General features: G+C 43.6%; 1 protein-coding gene across 1 annotated transcript in view; it reads right to left on the reverse strand.

The window, feature by feature from the left end:
- Positions 1-2,231: 2,231 nt before the first annotated feature.
- Positions 2,232-15,533, reverse strand: part of LOC118402764 (lactoylglutathione lyase-like) — a 28,159-nt gene continuing 14,857 nt past the window's right edge. Inside the window, exons 4-6 of the mRNA XM_035800990.2 lie at positions 14,099-14,166; positions 13,595-13,684; positions 2,232-2,668 (exon numbers count right to left, since the gene is read on the reverse strand). Of these exons, the coding sequence (XP_035656883.1) occupies positions 2,577-2,668; positions 13,595-13,684; positions 14,099-14,166 (250 nt within the window). The 3' untranslated portion in view covers positions 2,232-2,576. The remainder of the gene's footprint in view (positions 2,669-13,594; positions 13,685-14,098; positions 14,167-15,533) is intronic.

The following is a 15,533-nucleotide window of genomic DNA, read 5'->3' on the forward strand; positions in this document are numbered from 1 at the left end:
GATTTCCTCAATTGTAATCACTCCTCTTTCACCACAGCAGCCAAACTAACCCTGATTCAGATGGCCATCCTACCCATGCTAGATTACGGAGACATAATATATAGATCGGCAGGTAAGGGTGCTCTCGAGCAGCTAGATTTTCTTTACCATTTGGCAATCAGATTGGCCACCAATGCTCCTTATAGGACACATCACTGCACTCTATACTCCTCTGTCAACTAGTCATCTCTGTATACCCGTCGCAAGACCCACTGGTTGATGCTCATTTATAAAACCCTCAGATATCTACTGCAGCCCTCATCCTTCACATACAACACCCATTCTGCCAATCACATTCTGTTAAAGGTCCCCAAGGCACACACATCCCTGGGTCGCTCCTCTTTTCAGTTCGCTGCAGCTAGCAACTGGAACGAGCTGCAACAAACAACTCAAAATGGACAGTTTTATCTCAATCTCTTCATTCAGAATCAATCATGGTCACTTTGACAGTTGTGGCTGCTTTGTGTGATGTATTGTCTCTACCTTCTTGACCTTTGTGCTGTTGACTGTGCCCAATAATGTTTGTACCATGCTGTGTTGCCATCTTAGGTCTCTATGTGGTGTTGTGTCTCTTCTTGTGATGTGTTTGGTCCTATATTTCTATTGTATTTATTTAAATCCCAGGCCGTCATTGTAAATAAGGATTTGTTCTTAACTGACTTGCCTAATTAAATAACATCTATGTTGAGAGGTAGACATCGATTTTGGACTTGTCAGTTGTATGTTCTCACCCTTTCTCTCTTACACACTCACACGTGTGTCCGTACAGGTGGCAGTAAATCCAGAAGCAGGCAGGGACGTAATTTACAATATGTATAATATATGAGAATAAAGAGATTCTGAACTTGTGAAACATCACAGCACAGTTGAAAAAAATTGATGGCAATGGTGTTCAGATATGGGAGGGCTTGTGTGGAGCTGAAGGATGGAACTAAAAACAAAACAACTATCGTCAAATATACTGTGTCCGTGAAATGTATATAGTATGTATAAGCTGGAAGTAGAAGCCTAAGTGTCCATTAGTTTAATTCAATTAGTGGAGGAATGGTAGGGTTAATAAAAGGAAAATATATATTCACCAAAAAATTGGGGGGGATTGGAAATGCAGACAATTACATTGCTGTAAACCACAGTCTGCAATATAAAAGCTGATCTACCCCTGAAAAAAAAAGAAATTATGCCCCCCCACTTCTAAAACTAAAGTTTCAGCCGTTAGTTATATCAACACGCTACCGCTGGCATCATTTCCCTTGCCAATAATGTTGCATTTCATTTTTCATCTTACAGAATCAAAGTTAAAGGCCCAATTTAGGCACTTTTTAAAAACATGTTATTGCGCTACAAATGGATATTTGACATACGGATAAGGTTAATTAAATAACCAAAATAAGTATTAATTTATTAACCTGCAGATATAGGGCAGCAGTTAGCCTAGCGGTTATAGTGTTGTGCCAGCAACTGAAAGGTCACTGGTTCGAATACCTAAACTGTCAAGGTGAAAAATGTCGGTGTCCTTGAACAAGGCACATAACCCTAATTTGCTCCAGGGTCTCCATACTATTATGGCTGACCCTGTAAATTAGCACATTTCACGGCACTTCTCTGGTGTAGGTGACAAAACAATTAAGGATTATCATATGAAATCATTTTCAAAAGCATGTAGATCCAGATTATTCATACAGAAATATCAAAACATTCTTTCAACTAAACTCCAACTCCTCATGAGATGTCCTACATATGTCGACTAGGTAGGACCCCTATGACTCGAGGCTTCATGCATAGCTTTTAGCATAAGATTAGGTGTAAAAACGTCTCTTCTCAGCACTTACGACCAAATTTTCCATCTCTGAGACGCTTTGTGGATACAGTCCCTGGGCCCGGTTTCCCAAAAGCATCTTCAGGCGAAGCTCATCGTTAGAACAATAGCACTATGGGATCTTAACAATAAACTTAGCCTTCTTTAAGATGCTTTTGGGAAACCGGGCCCAGGACAAGTAAAAACCAAAAGACAGGTTTGCTGATTGCATAAGTCTACAGTAAAAAGGTAGACTCCACAATTTGACATTTCAGACAACATTGTGGCGGGGTCCACAGCAGAATTCCAATCTGCCAAGACTATCACTAATGTTATATTGCTCACTCTACCTTCATGTAAAACAGAGTTTAAATAAAGAAAAAACGACAACAGTAACTGTAGCTTTGAACAGTGGTGTTTAGCTTTACTGCACATTAGAAGGTTAAGTCAGGCATCGCTGTATACTCAAAACAAAATGTCCGCCAAACCGGTGTTCAGCCATTAAACTCAATGAGAAATACAACCCTAATTCTTTACGATTGGCCCTTTTCCCAATGCCGGGTTGCATTTCATTGCCACGAGCTCTCAATACAATAGAAGAGTGTGCCTTGTCCTTATGTCGTGTCACTGCTACTCCCATAAGTATCCTTCATGGAACTGGGGGGGGGTTTCCTAAATTGTTGGCAAAATCTACATCCCAAATAACGCCACTGTATCCCGTTGGGGGGTCCTTGTTGCCTCTTTAAGAGGTGATGGAGACCATGTTGTTGGGGCTGAGAATCTCGATCCAGTAGCCATCAGGGTCCTGTACAAACGCCAACCCCTTCATTTTACCTGAAAGAAGAGCAGAGGGTGATAGAGAGACGAGAATGGAGTAGAAGACAAAACACCATGAGATAGATAGAAATGCTCCGGATTAAAATTGTCAGGATACACATTGGAGCAAGAATAGAATATAAAACATCCAAAGAGCACATGAGCTGAATTAAAGTATTTCCAGAGTAAGAAATATCCTAAATTAACTGTTGCGTCTAAGAAAAGATATTTATAGAATTGCATTATCCATTTAGTTTATTGAATTTACAAAAACTTTTCTGTAAGCTCCAAACAGTAAATGGACTCTTCCTGGTTTCATACATAACCATACAAACACCAGGATGATTTCCCTGTGACTGAAGCAACACACATTGAAAAGGTGTTAATCATACCCACCAACAGTAACACCTGGGCCACGCTCAACAGGGCGCTCAACAGTTAACTTTGATATGTCATATAGAACATGCCTCAATGTGGCCATGAAGTGGTAATGTTATTGACCAAAACTGCCTCACTTTTATGTGAAATCAATGATGTCATGTTGCCAAGACAGTTCTCGTAATGTAATGCTCCCGGGTTGGAGCGAGCGGTCGCATTCGCACTTCGCTCTGCAGGTTGTATAACTTTTTCATTACATTTCATTATAGTACAACGGTTTGATTTGTCTAATCTTAGCAATTCTTCTTAGCTAGCTACATAGCCGTCCTTGTATCAGAGATAATTGCATAATTATCGTATTTCGTCGCCCTAACGTAGCCTTCACTGCTATTCGCCCAGGAGCTAGCAACGCTAGCTAACGCCCACAGATTAGCATCACTGTAGTGCTATTCACTCAACTGAACGACTTGATTAGTTTAGTGTTAGCTAGCTACACAGCTGTCTTTGTTTCCAAGATAATTGTGTAGTTTAGAGTGTGTAGTCTTGGAGTGATTATCTTAATTCACTGAGGTTCGCTAGCCAGCTATTTGTCGTCCTTAACGTAGGAGACTCTGCTAGCTAGCCAACAGCTAACAGCTAGCCAACGTCACCACACACGTTACTGAATTGAATTCAACAACCCGGTCAGGTAGTATCACATTTTCATTTCATTTCATTACAGTACAACGGTTTGATTTGTTTGATCGTAGCTAGCTACATAGCTAGTTACATAGCCGTCTTTGTTTCAAAGATAATTGTGTAGTCTAGAGCGATTTCCTAGGTTAGCTAGCCAGCTATTGTCGTTCTTTTAACGCAACGTAACGTAAACAACACTGCTAGCTAGCCAGCTAGCCCCCCGAATAGTAGCACTGTAGAAACTATTACACTCAACGGAACGACTTGATTAGTGTAGTGTCAACAACGCAGCTACTGCCAGCTAGCCTACTTCAGCAGTACTGTATCATTTTAACCATTTTAGTCAATAAGATTCTTGCTATGTAAGCTTAACTTTCTGAACATTCGAGACGTGTAGTCCACTTGTCGTTCCAATCTCCTTGCATTAGCGTAGCCTTTTCTGTAGCCTGTCAACTATGTGTCTGTCTATCCCTGTTCTCTCCTCTCTGCACAGATCATACAAACGCTCCACACCGCGTGGCCGCGGCCACCCTAATCTGGTGGTCCCAGCGCGTACGACCCACGTGGAGTTCCAGGTCTCCGGTAGCCTCTGGAACTGCCGATCTGCGGCCAACAAGGCAGAGTTCATCTCAGCCTATGCCTCCCTCCAGTCCCTCGACTTCTTGGCACTGACGGAAACATGGATCACCACAGATAACACTGCTACTCCTACTGCTCTCTCCTCGTCCGCCCACGTGTTCTCGCACACCCCGAGAGCTTCTGGTCAGCGGGGTGGTGGCACCGGGATCCTCATCTCTCCCAAGTGGTCTTTCTCTCTTTCTCCCCTTACCCATCTGTCTATCGCCTCCTTTGAATTCCATGCTGTCACAGTTACCAGCCCTTTCAAGCTTAACATCCTTATCATTTATCGCCCTCCAGGTTCCCTTGGAGAGTTCATCAATGAGCTTGATGCCTTGATAAGCTCCTTTCCTGAGGACGGCTCACCTCTCACAGTTCTGGGCGACTTTAACCTCCCCACGTCTACCTTTGACTCATTCCTCTCTGCCTCCTTCTTTCCACTCCTCTCCTCTTTTGACCTCACCCTCTCACCTTCCCCCCCTACTCACAAGGCAGGCAATACGCTTGACCTCATCTTTACTAGATGCTGCTCTTCTACTAACCTCATTGCAACTCCCCTCCAAGTCTCCGACCACTACCTTGTATCCTTTTCCCTCTCATCCAACACTTCCCACACTGCCCCTACTCGGATGGTATCGCGCCGTCCCAACCTTCGCTCTCTCTCCCCCGCTACTCTCTCCTCTTCCATCCTATCATCTCTTCCCTCTGCTCAAACTTTCTCCAACCTATCTCCTGATTCTGCCTCCTCAACCCTCCTCTCCTCCCTTTCTGCATCCTTTGACTCTCTATGTCCCCTATCCTCCAGGCCGGCTCGGTCCTCCCCTCCCGCTCCGTGGCTCGACGACTCATTGAGAGCTCACAGAACAGGGCTCCGGGCAGCCGAGCGGAAATGGAGGAAAACTCGCCTCCCTGCGGACCTGGCATCCTTTCACTCCCTCCTCTCTACATTTTCCTCCTCTGTCTCTGCTGCTAAAGCCACTTTCTACCATTCTAAATTCCAAGCATCTGCCTCTAACCCTAGGAAGCTCTTTGCCACCTCCTCCCTCCTGAATCCCCCCCTCCTCCCCCTCTCTGCAGATGACTTCGCCAACCATTTTGAAAAGAAGGTCGACGACATCCGATCCTCGTTTGCTAAGTCAAACGACACCGCTGGTTCTGCTCACACTGCCCTACCCTATGCTCTGACCTCTTTCTCCCCTCTCTCTCCAGATGAAATCTCGCGTCTTGTGACGGCCGGCCGCCCAACAACCTGCCCGCTTGACCCTATCCCCTCCTCTCTTCTCCAGACCATTTCCGGAGACCTTCTCCCTTACCTCACCTCGCTCATCAACTCATCCCTGACCGCTGGCTACGTCCCTCCCGTCTTCAAGAGAGCGAGAGTTGCACCCCTTCTGAAAAAACCTACACTCGATCCCTCCGATGTCAACAACTACAGACCAGTATCCCTTCTCTCTTTTCTCTCCAAAACTCTTGAGCGTGCCGTCCTTGGCCAGCTCTACCGCTATCTCTCTCAGAATGACCTTCTTGATCCAAATCAGTCAGGTTTCAAGACTAGTCATTCAACTGAGACTGCTCTTCTCTGTATCACGGAGGCGCTCCGCACTGCTAAAGCTAACTCTCTCTCCTCTGCTCTCATCCTTCTAGACCTATCGGCTGCCTTCGATACTGTGAACCATCAGATCCTCCTCTCCACCCTCTCCGAGTTGGGCATCTACGGCGCGGCCCACGCTTGGATTGCGTCCTACCTGACAGGTCGCTCCTACCAGGTGGCGTGGCGAGAATCTGTCTCCTCACCACGCGCTCTCACCACTGGTGTCCCCCAGGGCTCTGTTCTAGGCCCTCTCTTATTCTCGCTATACACCAAGTCACTTGGCTCTGTCATAACCTCACATGGTCTCTCCTATCATTGCTATGCAGACGACACACAATTAATCTTCTCCTTTCCCCCTTCTGATGACCAGGTGGCGAATCGCATCTCTGCATGTCTGGCAGACATATCAGTGTGGATGACGGATCACCACCTCAAGCTGAACCTCAGCAAGACGGAGCTCCTCTTCCTCCCGGGAAGGATTGCCCGTTCCATGATCTCGCCATCACGGTTGACAACTCCATTGTGTCCTCCTCCCAGAGCGCTAAGAACCTTGGCGTGATCCTGGACAACACCCTGTCGTTCTCAACTAACATCAAGGCGGTGTCCCGTTCCTGTAGGTTCATGCTCTACAACATCCGCAGAGTACGACCCTGCCTCACACAGGAAGCGGCGCAGGTCCTAATCCAGGCACTTGTCATCTCCCGTCTTGATTACTGCAACTCGCTGTTGGCTGGGCTCCCTGCCTGTGCCATTAAACCCCTACAACTAATCCAGAACGCCGCAGCCCGTCTGGTGTTCAACCTTCCCAAGTTCTCTCACGTCACCCCGCTCCTCCGCTCTCTCCACTGGCTTCCAGTTGAAGCTCGCATCCGCTACAAGACCATGGTGCTTGCCTACGGAGCTGTGAGGGGAACGGCACCTCAGTACCTCCAGGCTCTGATCAGGCCCTACACCCAAACAAGGGCACTGCGTTCATCCACCTCTGGCCTGCTCGCCTCCCTACCACTGAGGAAGTACAGTTCCCGCTCAGCCCAGTCAAAACTGTTCGCTGCTCTGGCCCCCAATGGTGGAACAAACTCCCTCACGACGCCAGGACAGCGGAGTCAATCACCACCTTCCGGAGACACCTGAAACCCCACCTCTTCAAGGAATACCTAGGATAGGGTAAGTAATCCTTCTCACCCCCCTAGAAAGATTTAGATGCACTATTGTAAGTGGCTGTTCCACTGGATGTCATAAGGTGTATGCACCAATTTGTAAGTCGCTCTGGATAAGAGCGTCTGCTAAATGACTTAAATGTAAATGTAAATGTAATGTAACCCAATCCTATGTTTTAACTACAGAGAACTCTAGACAAATATGATGATTCCCTCACCCATTTGGCAAAATGCTAAGCTATGAAAACTAACACCATTGAGGAATGCCAGCACAACAATCCTCAAGTCTGTCTATACATCTGGCATAAATATAATACAGTACCAGTCAAAAGTTGACACCTACTCATTCAAGGGTTTTTATTTGTACTATTTTCAACATTTGTAGAGTAATAGTGAAGGCATCAAAACTATCAAATAACACATGGACTCATGTAGTAACCAAAAATTAATTCAAAATGTATTTTATATTTCAAATTCTTCAAAGTTGACACCCTTTGCCTTGATGACAGCTTTGCACACTTTTGGCATTCTCTCAACCAGCTTCATGAAGTAGTCACCTGGAATGCATTTCAATTAAATGTAAATGTCATTAACAGGTGTGCCTTGTTAAAAGTACATTTGTGGAATTTCTATTATTCTTAATGTGTTTGAGCCAATCAGTTGTGTTGTGACAAGAACAGCTCAAATAAATCAGAGAAACGACAGTTCATCATTACTTTAAGACATGAAGGTCAGTCAATCTGGAAAATGTTGAGAACTTTGAATGTTTCTTCTTTATTTTTGCAGTCGCAAAAACCATCCAGCGCTATGCTGAAACTGGCTCTCATGAGGACCACCACAGGAATGGAAGACCCAGAGTTACATCTGCTGCAGAGGATAAGTGCTTTCGAGTTACCAGCCTCAGAAATTGCAGCTCAAGTAACAAACACACCTCAACATCAAGTGTTCAGAGGAGACTGCGTGAATCAGGCCTTCATGGTCAAATTGCTGCAAAGAAACCACTACTAAAGGACACCAATAAGAAGAAGACTTGCTTGGGCCAAGGAACATGACCAATGGACATTAGACCGGTGGAAATCTGTCCTTTGATCGGATGAGTCCAAATTATTATTTATTTTTTCCCAAATTAAATTTTTGGTCTCGTCTTTGTGAGACGCAGAGTAGGTTAACGGATGATCTCCACATGTGTGGTTCCCACCGTGAAGCATGGAGGCGGTGTGATGGTGCATTCCTGGTGACACGGTCAGTGATTTATTTAGAATTCAAGGCACACTCAACAAGCATGGCTACCACAGCATTCTGCAGCGATACGCCATCCCATCTGGTTTGCGCTTAGTGGGACTATCATTTGTTTTTCAACAGGACAATAACCCAAAACACACTTCCAGGTTGTGCAAGGGATACTTGACCAAGACTGAGTGATGGAATGCTGCATCAGATGACTTGGCCTCCAAATTACCCGACCTCAACCCAGTTGAAACGTAGGACTAGGTACTGCAGGCACTGCATACCTAGGAGGGTTTAGCCCCCTAATATATTCGACACACTAATGGTAAAAAATATTTAAAAATTCAAGCAAGAAGATAAAACATTGTGTGTATTAGTATCCCTCGGTTATGAATATGTGTTAGTGGTGTTAATATCATGTTTGAATTATTGTTTCTGGTCTTAAAAATTGGTTGTGAACTGGGTTTGCAGAATGATGGAAAATGTTTGAAATGTTGTTAAACGGTTATTGAAGAAGTACAGGGAAAGAACACTTAATGGTGTTGAACTACTTGTCCTGACTTTCTGGTGAGGCCTGATCAACCTCTAAAGAAATATGAATGAGGGACATCTATAGTCTATTTTACCATTACCTTTTGGGATACAATTATTTCCTTATGGAGTTAGAGCTGTAATTCTAATTAGTTTATTTTTTATTTAACAGGCAGTGTTTGTTTTTTAATCATGATGAAAGTCAAGGGCTCAAGGGGAAATAACCAGTTCCCTGGGAACCAGCCGATTGGTATATATGCAAATGTATTTTGTTCAGTCTGCATATAAAAAGGAAAATATATGTTAGTAATGGTTGACCGTTACTCCAAATGGATTGTGATGTGTATTGCTGTTGTTCTTGTCTTTGTTTCGATACAAATCTCACCAGATTGGGTCTGCTGTATTTTTGGGATTTCTCCCGAAGGGTTAGAGCTCCAACTCCCTGACCCGGTAACTGCGAGATGGCAAAGGTGACCACAGATGGTATCTTGATGCATGGGGTGGATAATTTGACCAAGAACATTGTGAACCTCAACCCTCCCTAACCGGCTGAAGAATAGCGACAAAGGCGTTCACTACGACCTTGTTTCTCACCACTCCTACCTGTGATCCGAGTCTGAGCCAGCAACTTGAGTACGAGCAGCAGGAGTATGGCATGAGGCTGTGCATGTGGAGTGAGATCAAGGTCAAACTCCTCTCATACTGCTGATGTACTGGTGGGAAAAATAACCAGACAGAATAGACTGTACAGAATGGTGGTAGCGGCTCAGGTGAGAGACTCGTGTACTTGGAAAAATCAGAACATTTCCTCAGATATTGAGAATCGGGACATTATAATGGCATCAACTGTGACGGGCATGAGTTACCCATGTGCCGTTGGGAAGATAAACTAACGCTATCTGAAGAACCATTGAAGACGCTAAAAGGATGAGTGCTGGAGAAGGGGGTGGGTCAACCGTGCCTGTAATACTTTATTTGGGGTATGACTGACCATCTCAAATCCCACCATACCTTCTTCGCTGTGCAATCTGGTTTCCGAGCCGGTCACGGGTGCACCTCAGCCACGCTCAAGGTACTAAACGATATCATAACCGCCATCGATAAAAGACAGTACTGAGCAGCCATCTTCATCGACCTTGCCAAGGCTTTCGACTCTGTCAATCACCATATTCTTATCGGCAGACTCAGTAGCCTCGGTTTTTCGGATGACTACCTTGCCTGGTTCACCAATTACTTTGCAGACAGTGTTCAGTGTGTCAAATCGGAGAGCATGCTGTCCGGTCCTCTGGCAGTCTCTGGGGGTAGACGTTGATCTGAAGCCATTCTTGTGATTATTGTGACTTTGCCATTGTAATTGTGTGTAAACTTGTATAGTCAAATGAATCTATGATCGTATGCTATCCATTTGTTTGTATGCTGTTCTTTGTATGACATTTTAATATTTGATTATTAACCAATGATATTAGGCCACTCCTGGCCATGATTACAGACACCTGTGTCTTTTGACACTATATAAACGAGTCATCCCGCAGTGTTTGTGACTATACCCTGATGAAGACAGCTTGGCTGTCGAAACTTTGGTATTACATTTTTGCATCTGAGCTCCAAGAGTGTGCGGCTTTCTTTTATTTTCAAGTCTCTATGGGGGTGCCACAGGGTTCAATTCTCGGGCAGACTCTTTTCTCTGTATATATCAATGATGTTGCTCTTGCTGCAGGCGATTCCCGGATCCACCTCTACGCAGACGACACCATTCTATATACTTCCGGCTCGTCCTTGGACACTGTGCCATCTAACCTCCAAACGAGCTTCAATGCCATACAACACTCCTTCCGTGGCCTCCAACTGCTCTTAAACGCTAGTAAAACCAAATGCATGCTTTTCAAACGTTCGCTGCCTGCACCCGCACGCTTGACCAGCATTACCACCCTGGATGGTTCCGACCTTGAATATGTGGACATCTATAAGTACCTAGGTGTCTGGCTAGACTGTAAACTCATCAAACATCTCCAATCGAAAATCAAATCAAGAGTCGGCTTTCTATTCCGCAACAAAGCCTCCTTCACTCATGCCGCCAAACTTACCCTAGTAAAACTGACTATCCTACCGATCCTCGACTTCGGCGATGTCATCTACAAAATTGCTTCCAACACTCTACTCAGCAAACTGGATGCAGTTTATCACAGTGCCATCCGTTTTGTCACTAAAGCACCTTATACCACCCACCACTGCGACCTGTATGCTCTAATCGGCTGGCCCTCGCTACATATTCGTCGCCAGACCCACTGGCTCCAGGTCATCTACAAGTCCATGCTAGGTAAAGCTCCGCCTTATCTCAGTTCACTGGTCACGATAGCAACACCCACCCGTAACACGCGCTCCAGCAGGTGTATCTCACCGATCATCCCTAAAGCCAACACCTAATTTGGCCGCCTATCGTTCCAGTTCTCTGCTGCCTGTGACTGGAACGAATTGCAAAATCGCTGAAGTTGGAGACTTTTATCTCCCTCACCAACTTCAAACATCTGCTATCTGAGCAGCTAACCGAGCGCTGCCGCTGTACATAGTCTATCGGTAAATAGCCCACCCATTTTTACCTACCTCATCCCCATACTGTTTTTATTTTATTTTCTGCTCTTTTGCACACCAATATCTCTACCTGTACATGACCATCTGATCATTTATCACTCCAGTGTTAATCTGCAAAATTGTAATTATTCGCCTACCTCATGCCTTTTGCACACAATGTATATAGACTCCCCTTTTTTTCTACTGTATTATTGACTTGTTAATTGTTTACTCCATGTGTAACTCTGTTGTCTGTTCACACTGCTATGCCTTATCTTGGCCAGGTCACAGTTGTAAATGAGAACTTGTTCTCAACTAGCCTACCTGGTTAAATAAAGGTCAAATTAAAAATACATTTTAAAAAGTATAAGGTTTGTAAATTTACTTTCTAACCGTGATGGTGTGCTAGGTTGAGGGGCTTGAATTCCTGTGATGAGCTGTGAGCTGTGAGGAGAGCACAATGTGAGGGGAAGATGCGCTGCTCGAAATTATTGGGTCAAGGGAGGGTTTTTCTCCTTGTGAAACCTTATCGTTCAGTGTCCTCCGAGAGGGAGGTTATTTGAGAAGCCACTAGATGATAGCTTGGACCAACCATGAGGGGGTACTGGATGAAGGGGTTTTGTTTTACCAGATGTTTTGTCATCTGAAACCTAATGTTAAAGCGCATCAATACATATGGATTAATGGATGATACAGCACAATTAATTACATACAAGGCTCAATTAATTACATACAAGGCTCATAGTCGGTCTTGCGTTAACACCCGAGGATGAGGAAGGAGACTGGCTTGGAGACGAGCATTCCATGGGCATAGAACAGAACAAATGGTTCTTTCCCAGTCTTAGTAGCATCAAGGGTAGTGTGAAATTATTAAACATGTATCGTCTTTCTTCCATGTTCAAGTCAATATGTTTCTAGGTGTCGTGGAACATAAGAGTGATCATTGTTCCAGAGGAAGGATTGATGGAAATGAACTATTTGACTTGAATGTTTTAGTATGTTTATAACTATAGAAGTGGATTAGTAGTAGTGACTAATGTATTATGGGTGAGATGGAATGATTTATGTACAAATGTATTTGTAGCAGGTGGTGAGGTACATGCGGGGCTTGTGTTTGAGACAATGTTTGCATAAGGCTGTTATAATTGCAGAGTCTGGCAGGACCGACAGTGTATTCTGTGGAGTCCCAAAAACCAAGGCATTAATTAACATTACAGGGAAGTGGGGGTCATAAATTAAGGAAGTGGGTAAGAGTCTCTGGGGAACTATACCACTTTATGTATATTGTTACAGGGGATGCTTGTAGGAGAGGAAGGACAGCTAACTGTGCACAAGAGACTACTATGAATTTAATTGAATGTCACACATACCCAGATCATGGTGAGTAGCAGAGATAATGTCATTTCAGACACTATTGTCAACTTTTAGTGATGGGTTTGTCAAAGGTACAACGCTTAAAAGAATAGCCACAGATCCTTGTATACAGGAGGCCACATCACCGAAGGGGAAGTTTGCTGTAATAATAGCATCACATCTCCTGCAGTGTGAGATGACTCAGTGCTACAGTGCTGAATTAATCAACTTTACCTCATCTTAAAGTAAAGATGATTAAGGCCAACGCACGTGTATATCGATCGGGTGGCTATGGAGGAAGGAGAACGGGAGCAAAGTGAAAATGACAAAATGGCTTGGGAACACCTGTGGGAGCCTGGGGTCTGACGGGGAAGACTGGGTGAAAGCATGAGGTGGTTTCTTAAGACCTTCATTTTTATGGAACCCAGCAGGAATGTATCCAGAAGGCATAGTCAAGCAAATAATGGGAATTATCATGTTATCAAACTTCTTTGACTTGTACTGCATATACAGTACAAGTCAAAAGTTTGAAGATGCCTAATTATTCCAAGAGTGTGCAAAGCTGTCAAAGGCAAAGGGTGGCTACTTTGAAGAATCTAAAATAGATTTTGATTTGTTGAACACTTTTTTGGTTACTACACGATTCCATGTGATATTTCATAGTTTTGATATCTTCAATATTATCTACAAAAATAAAAACCCTTGAATGAGTAGGTGTCCAAACACACGCACACTTTTTAACCCACTTGTCTCAAATATTTTATGACACCAAGCAAATGTTTCACACACCCAAATTTTGCTTACAAAAAAAGCCAAGTGTGCGTAGTACTGTGGGACTACTCTTACCATCATCAGGCTTCTTGACAAAGGTGACTGCTTGCTCTTCAAACAGCTTGCAGGCAGCATAGACGTCAGGCACCGCAATTCCAATGTGCCCTATGATGCGCGAGAATGAACATAACACATTGCTGACTAACTAGTTTACAGTTAGTATGCAGTTAATCAACTCAACGACTTGGAGAACAGCTGAGGGTGTATATCTAAGTCTTGAACAAAAACTATCCATTAGGAAGAATAACAATCCAAAAGATATAAATGGCAGGGTGGGTAACAATGAAGCCTGCAGATATAATGCTTTATAACTGGTTATAAGCATGCATGGGCCTTTTAAAAAGTGTCCTTCTTACAGATATACAATAAGACAAAAGTGGGTCAAACATGTCAATGAGAAGTCTTACAATGCCTTATAACTGAAAAAAATAATTGATTATTCCAGCAGACTTTACGTACAGTGGTACGGCAAGGTCCTATGGGATGATTACTGAGCTTCAGTGTAGAGTAGAGACTCACCAAAGCCACGAGGGTCCGAGTTGCCATTGTGGTAAGACTGGCTAGCGTCACTCTCAGAGCCCCAGTTACTAGGAGGCACAGAAAAAAAACAATGCAATACAAAACTATCAAAAATTATAGGAATGTAAGATAACACATCCGATATTTAAAAAAATAAATTACCTTTTAATGTGGCATGAACACAACCCATCATGACATTTATCTGATTGTCAAACAAATTACTTTAAAAAGTAGGCATGTACGTCCATTTCAAAACAATTCCAGCATCCAAACTGCATGTGTGTCTTGCTGACAAATTGAAAATGTAGCCTGAGAAGTTGGGACACCTGAAATGAGGCTGAAACCATTCTAGGAAAAACAGGAAGGTCACCCTAAACACAAGGTCAACTTATTAGGCTAGGCTACAATGTGTATTACTGTGAGCTTCAAATAGGCCTACCAGAAGCCAGTGATGTAGTGTTGACCGATTCGCCGGTCGCGGTCAAAAAAGTAACGCTCACCATGCTTTCAATGGCTTTTTAAGTTAAATTTAAAAGTGGGCTATACCAGTGCCGGTAGCCTACCCTCTCAGCCAAGGCAAACAGGAACACACGCAGAATAGGTAGCCCACATTCAATATAATACAGGAATTGATTCAAAACATGTTTTACACCATGGTTCATGAGTTGTCCATAATTCATGAGTTAATGCGTGGAGTCATCACAGATTGTGTGACATAACACTACCTTTCCTTATCGACAATGTCATTATTAAGCATTTAGCAATTTAAAGATAACTTAAACCCTGTTCGAATCATATCTTGGAGGTTTCAAAAATGCACTGTAAGCGTAACTATGTAACATTTAATTACATTTTGCAGTAAAAACAATTCTCATGGGCACACAAATCCAAAATAATGTATGCCAATGCCATTACAAAATGTAATGCTTCTGACCGAAAGAGTCAACAATCGGCCTAATGTCATTAACATATACTTGGATGCAGTTGTCTAGCTGTAGCTAGTTGTCTAGTAATATTATCGATCATCAGGTATTGCAAGTAAAAAAAATAATTTAAAAAAGTTAAAAACCTGCACGCACCTGAAAAACAAAGCAATGAGCACTATAAACAGCTGATTTAACAATGATAAATCAACAGAGTGCATTCAGAAAGTATTCAGACCCCTTCGCCACATTATAACCTTATTCTAAAACGGATTAAATACATTTTTCCTCAATCTACACACAATAGCCCATATTGACAAAGCAAACAGCTTTTTAGAAAGGGAAGGGATTCTCTGGTCTGGCGAAACCAAGATTGAACTCTTTGGCCTGAATTTCCAAGCGTCACGTCTGGAGGAAACCTGGCAACAACCCTACGGTAAAGCATGGTGGTGGCAACATGTTGTGGGGTTGTTTTTCAGCAGCAGGAACTGGGTGACATGTCAGGGAGGGAA

Source organism: Oncorhynchus keta, chromosome 2 (assembly GCF_023373465.1).
Source record: "Oncorhynchus keta strain PuntledgeMale-10-30-2019 chromosome 2, Oket_V2, whole genome shotgun sequence".
NCBI lineage: Eukaryota > Metazoa > Chordata > Actinopteri > Salmoniformes > Salmonidae > Oncorhynchus > Oncorhynchus keta.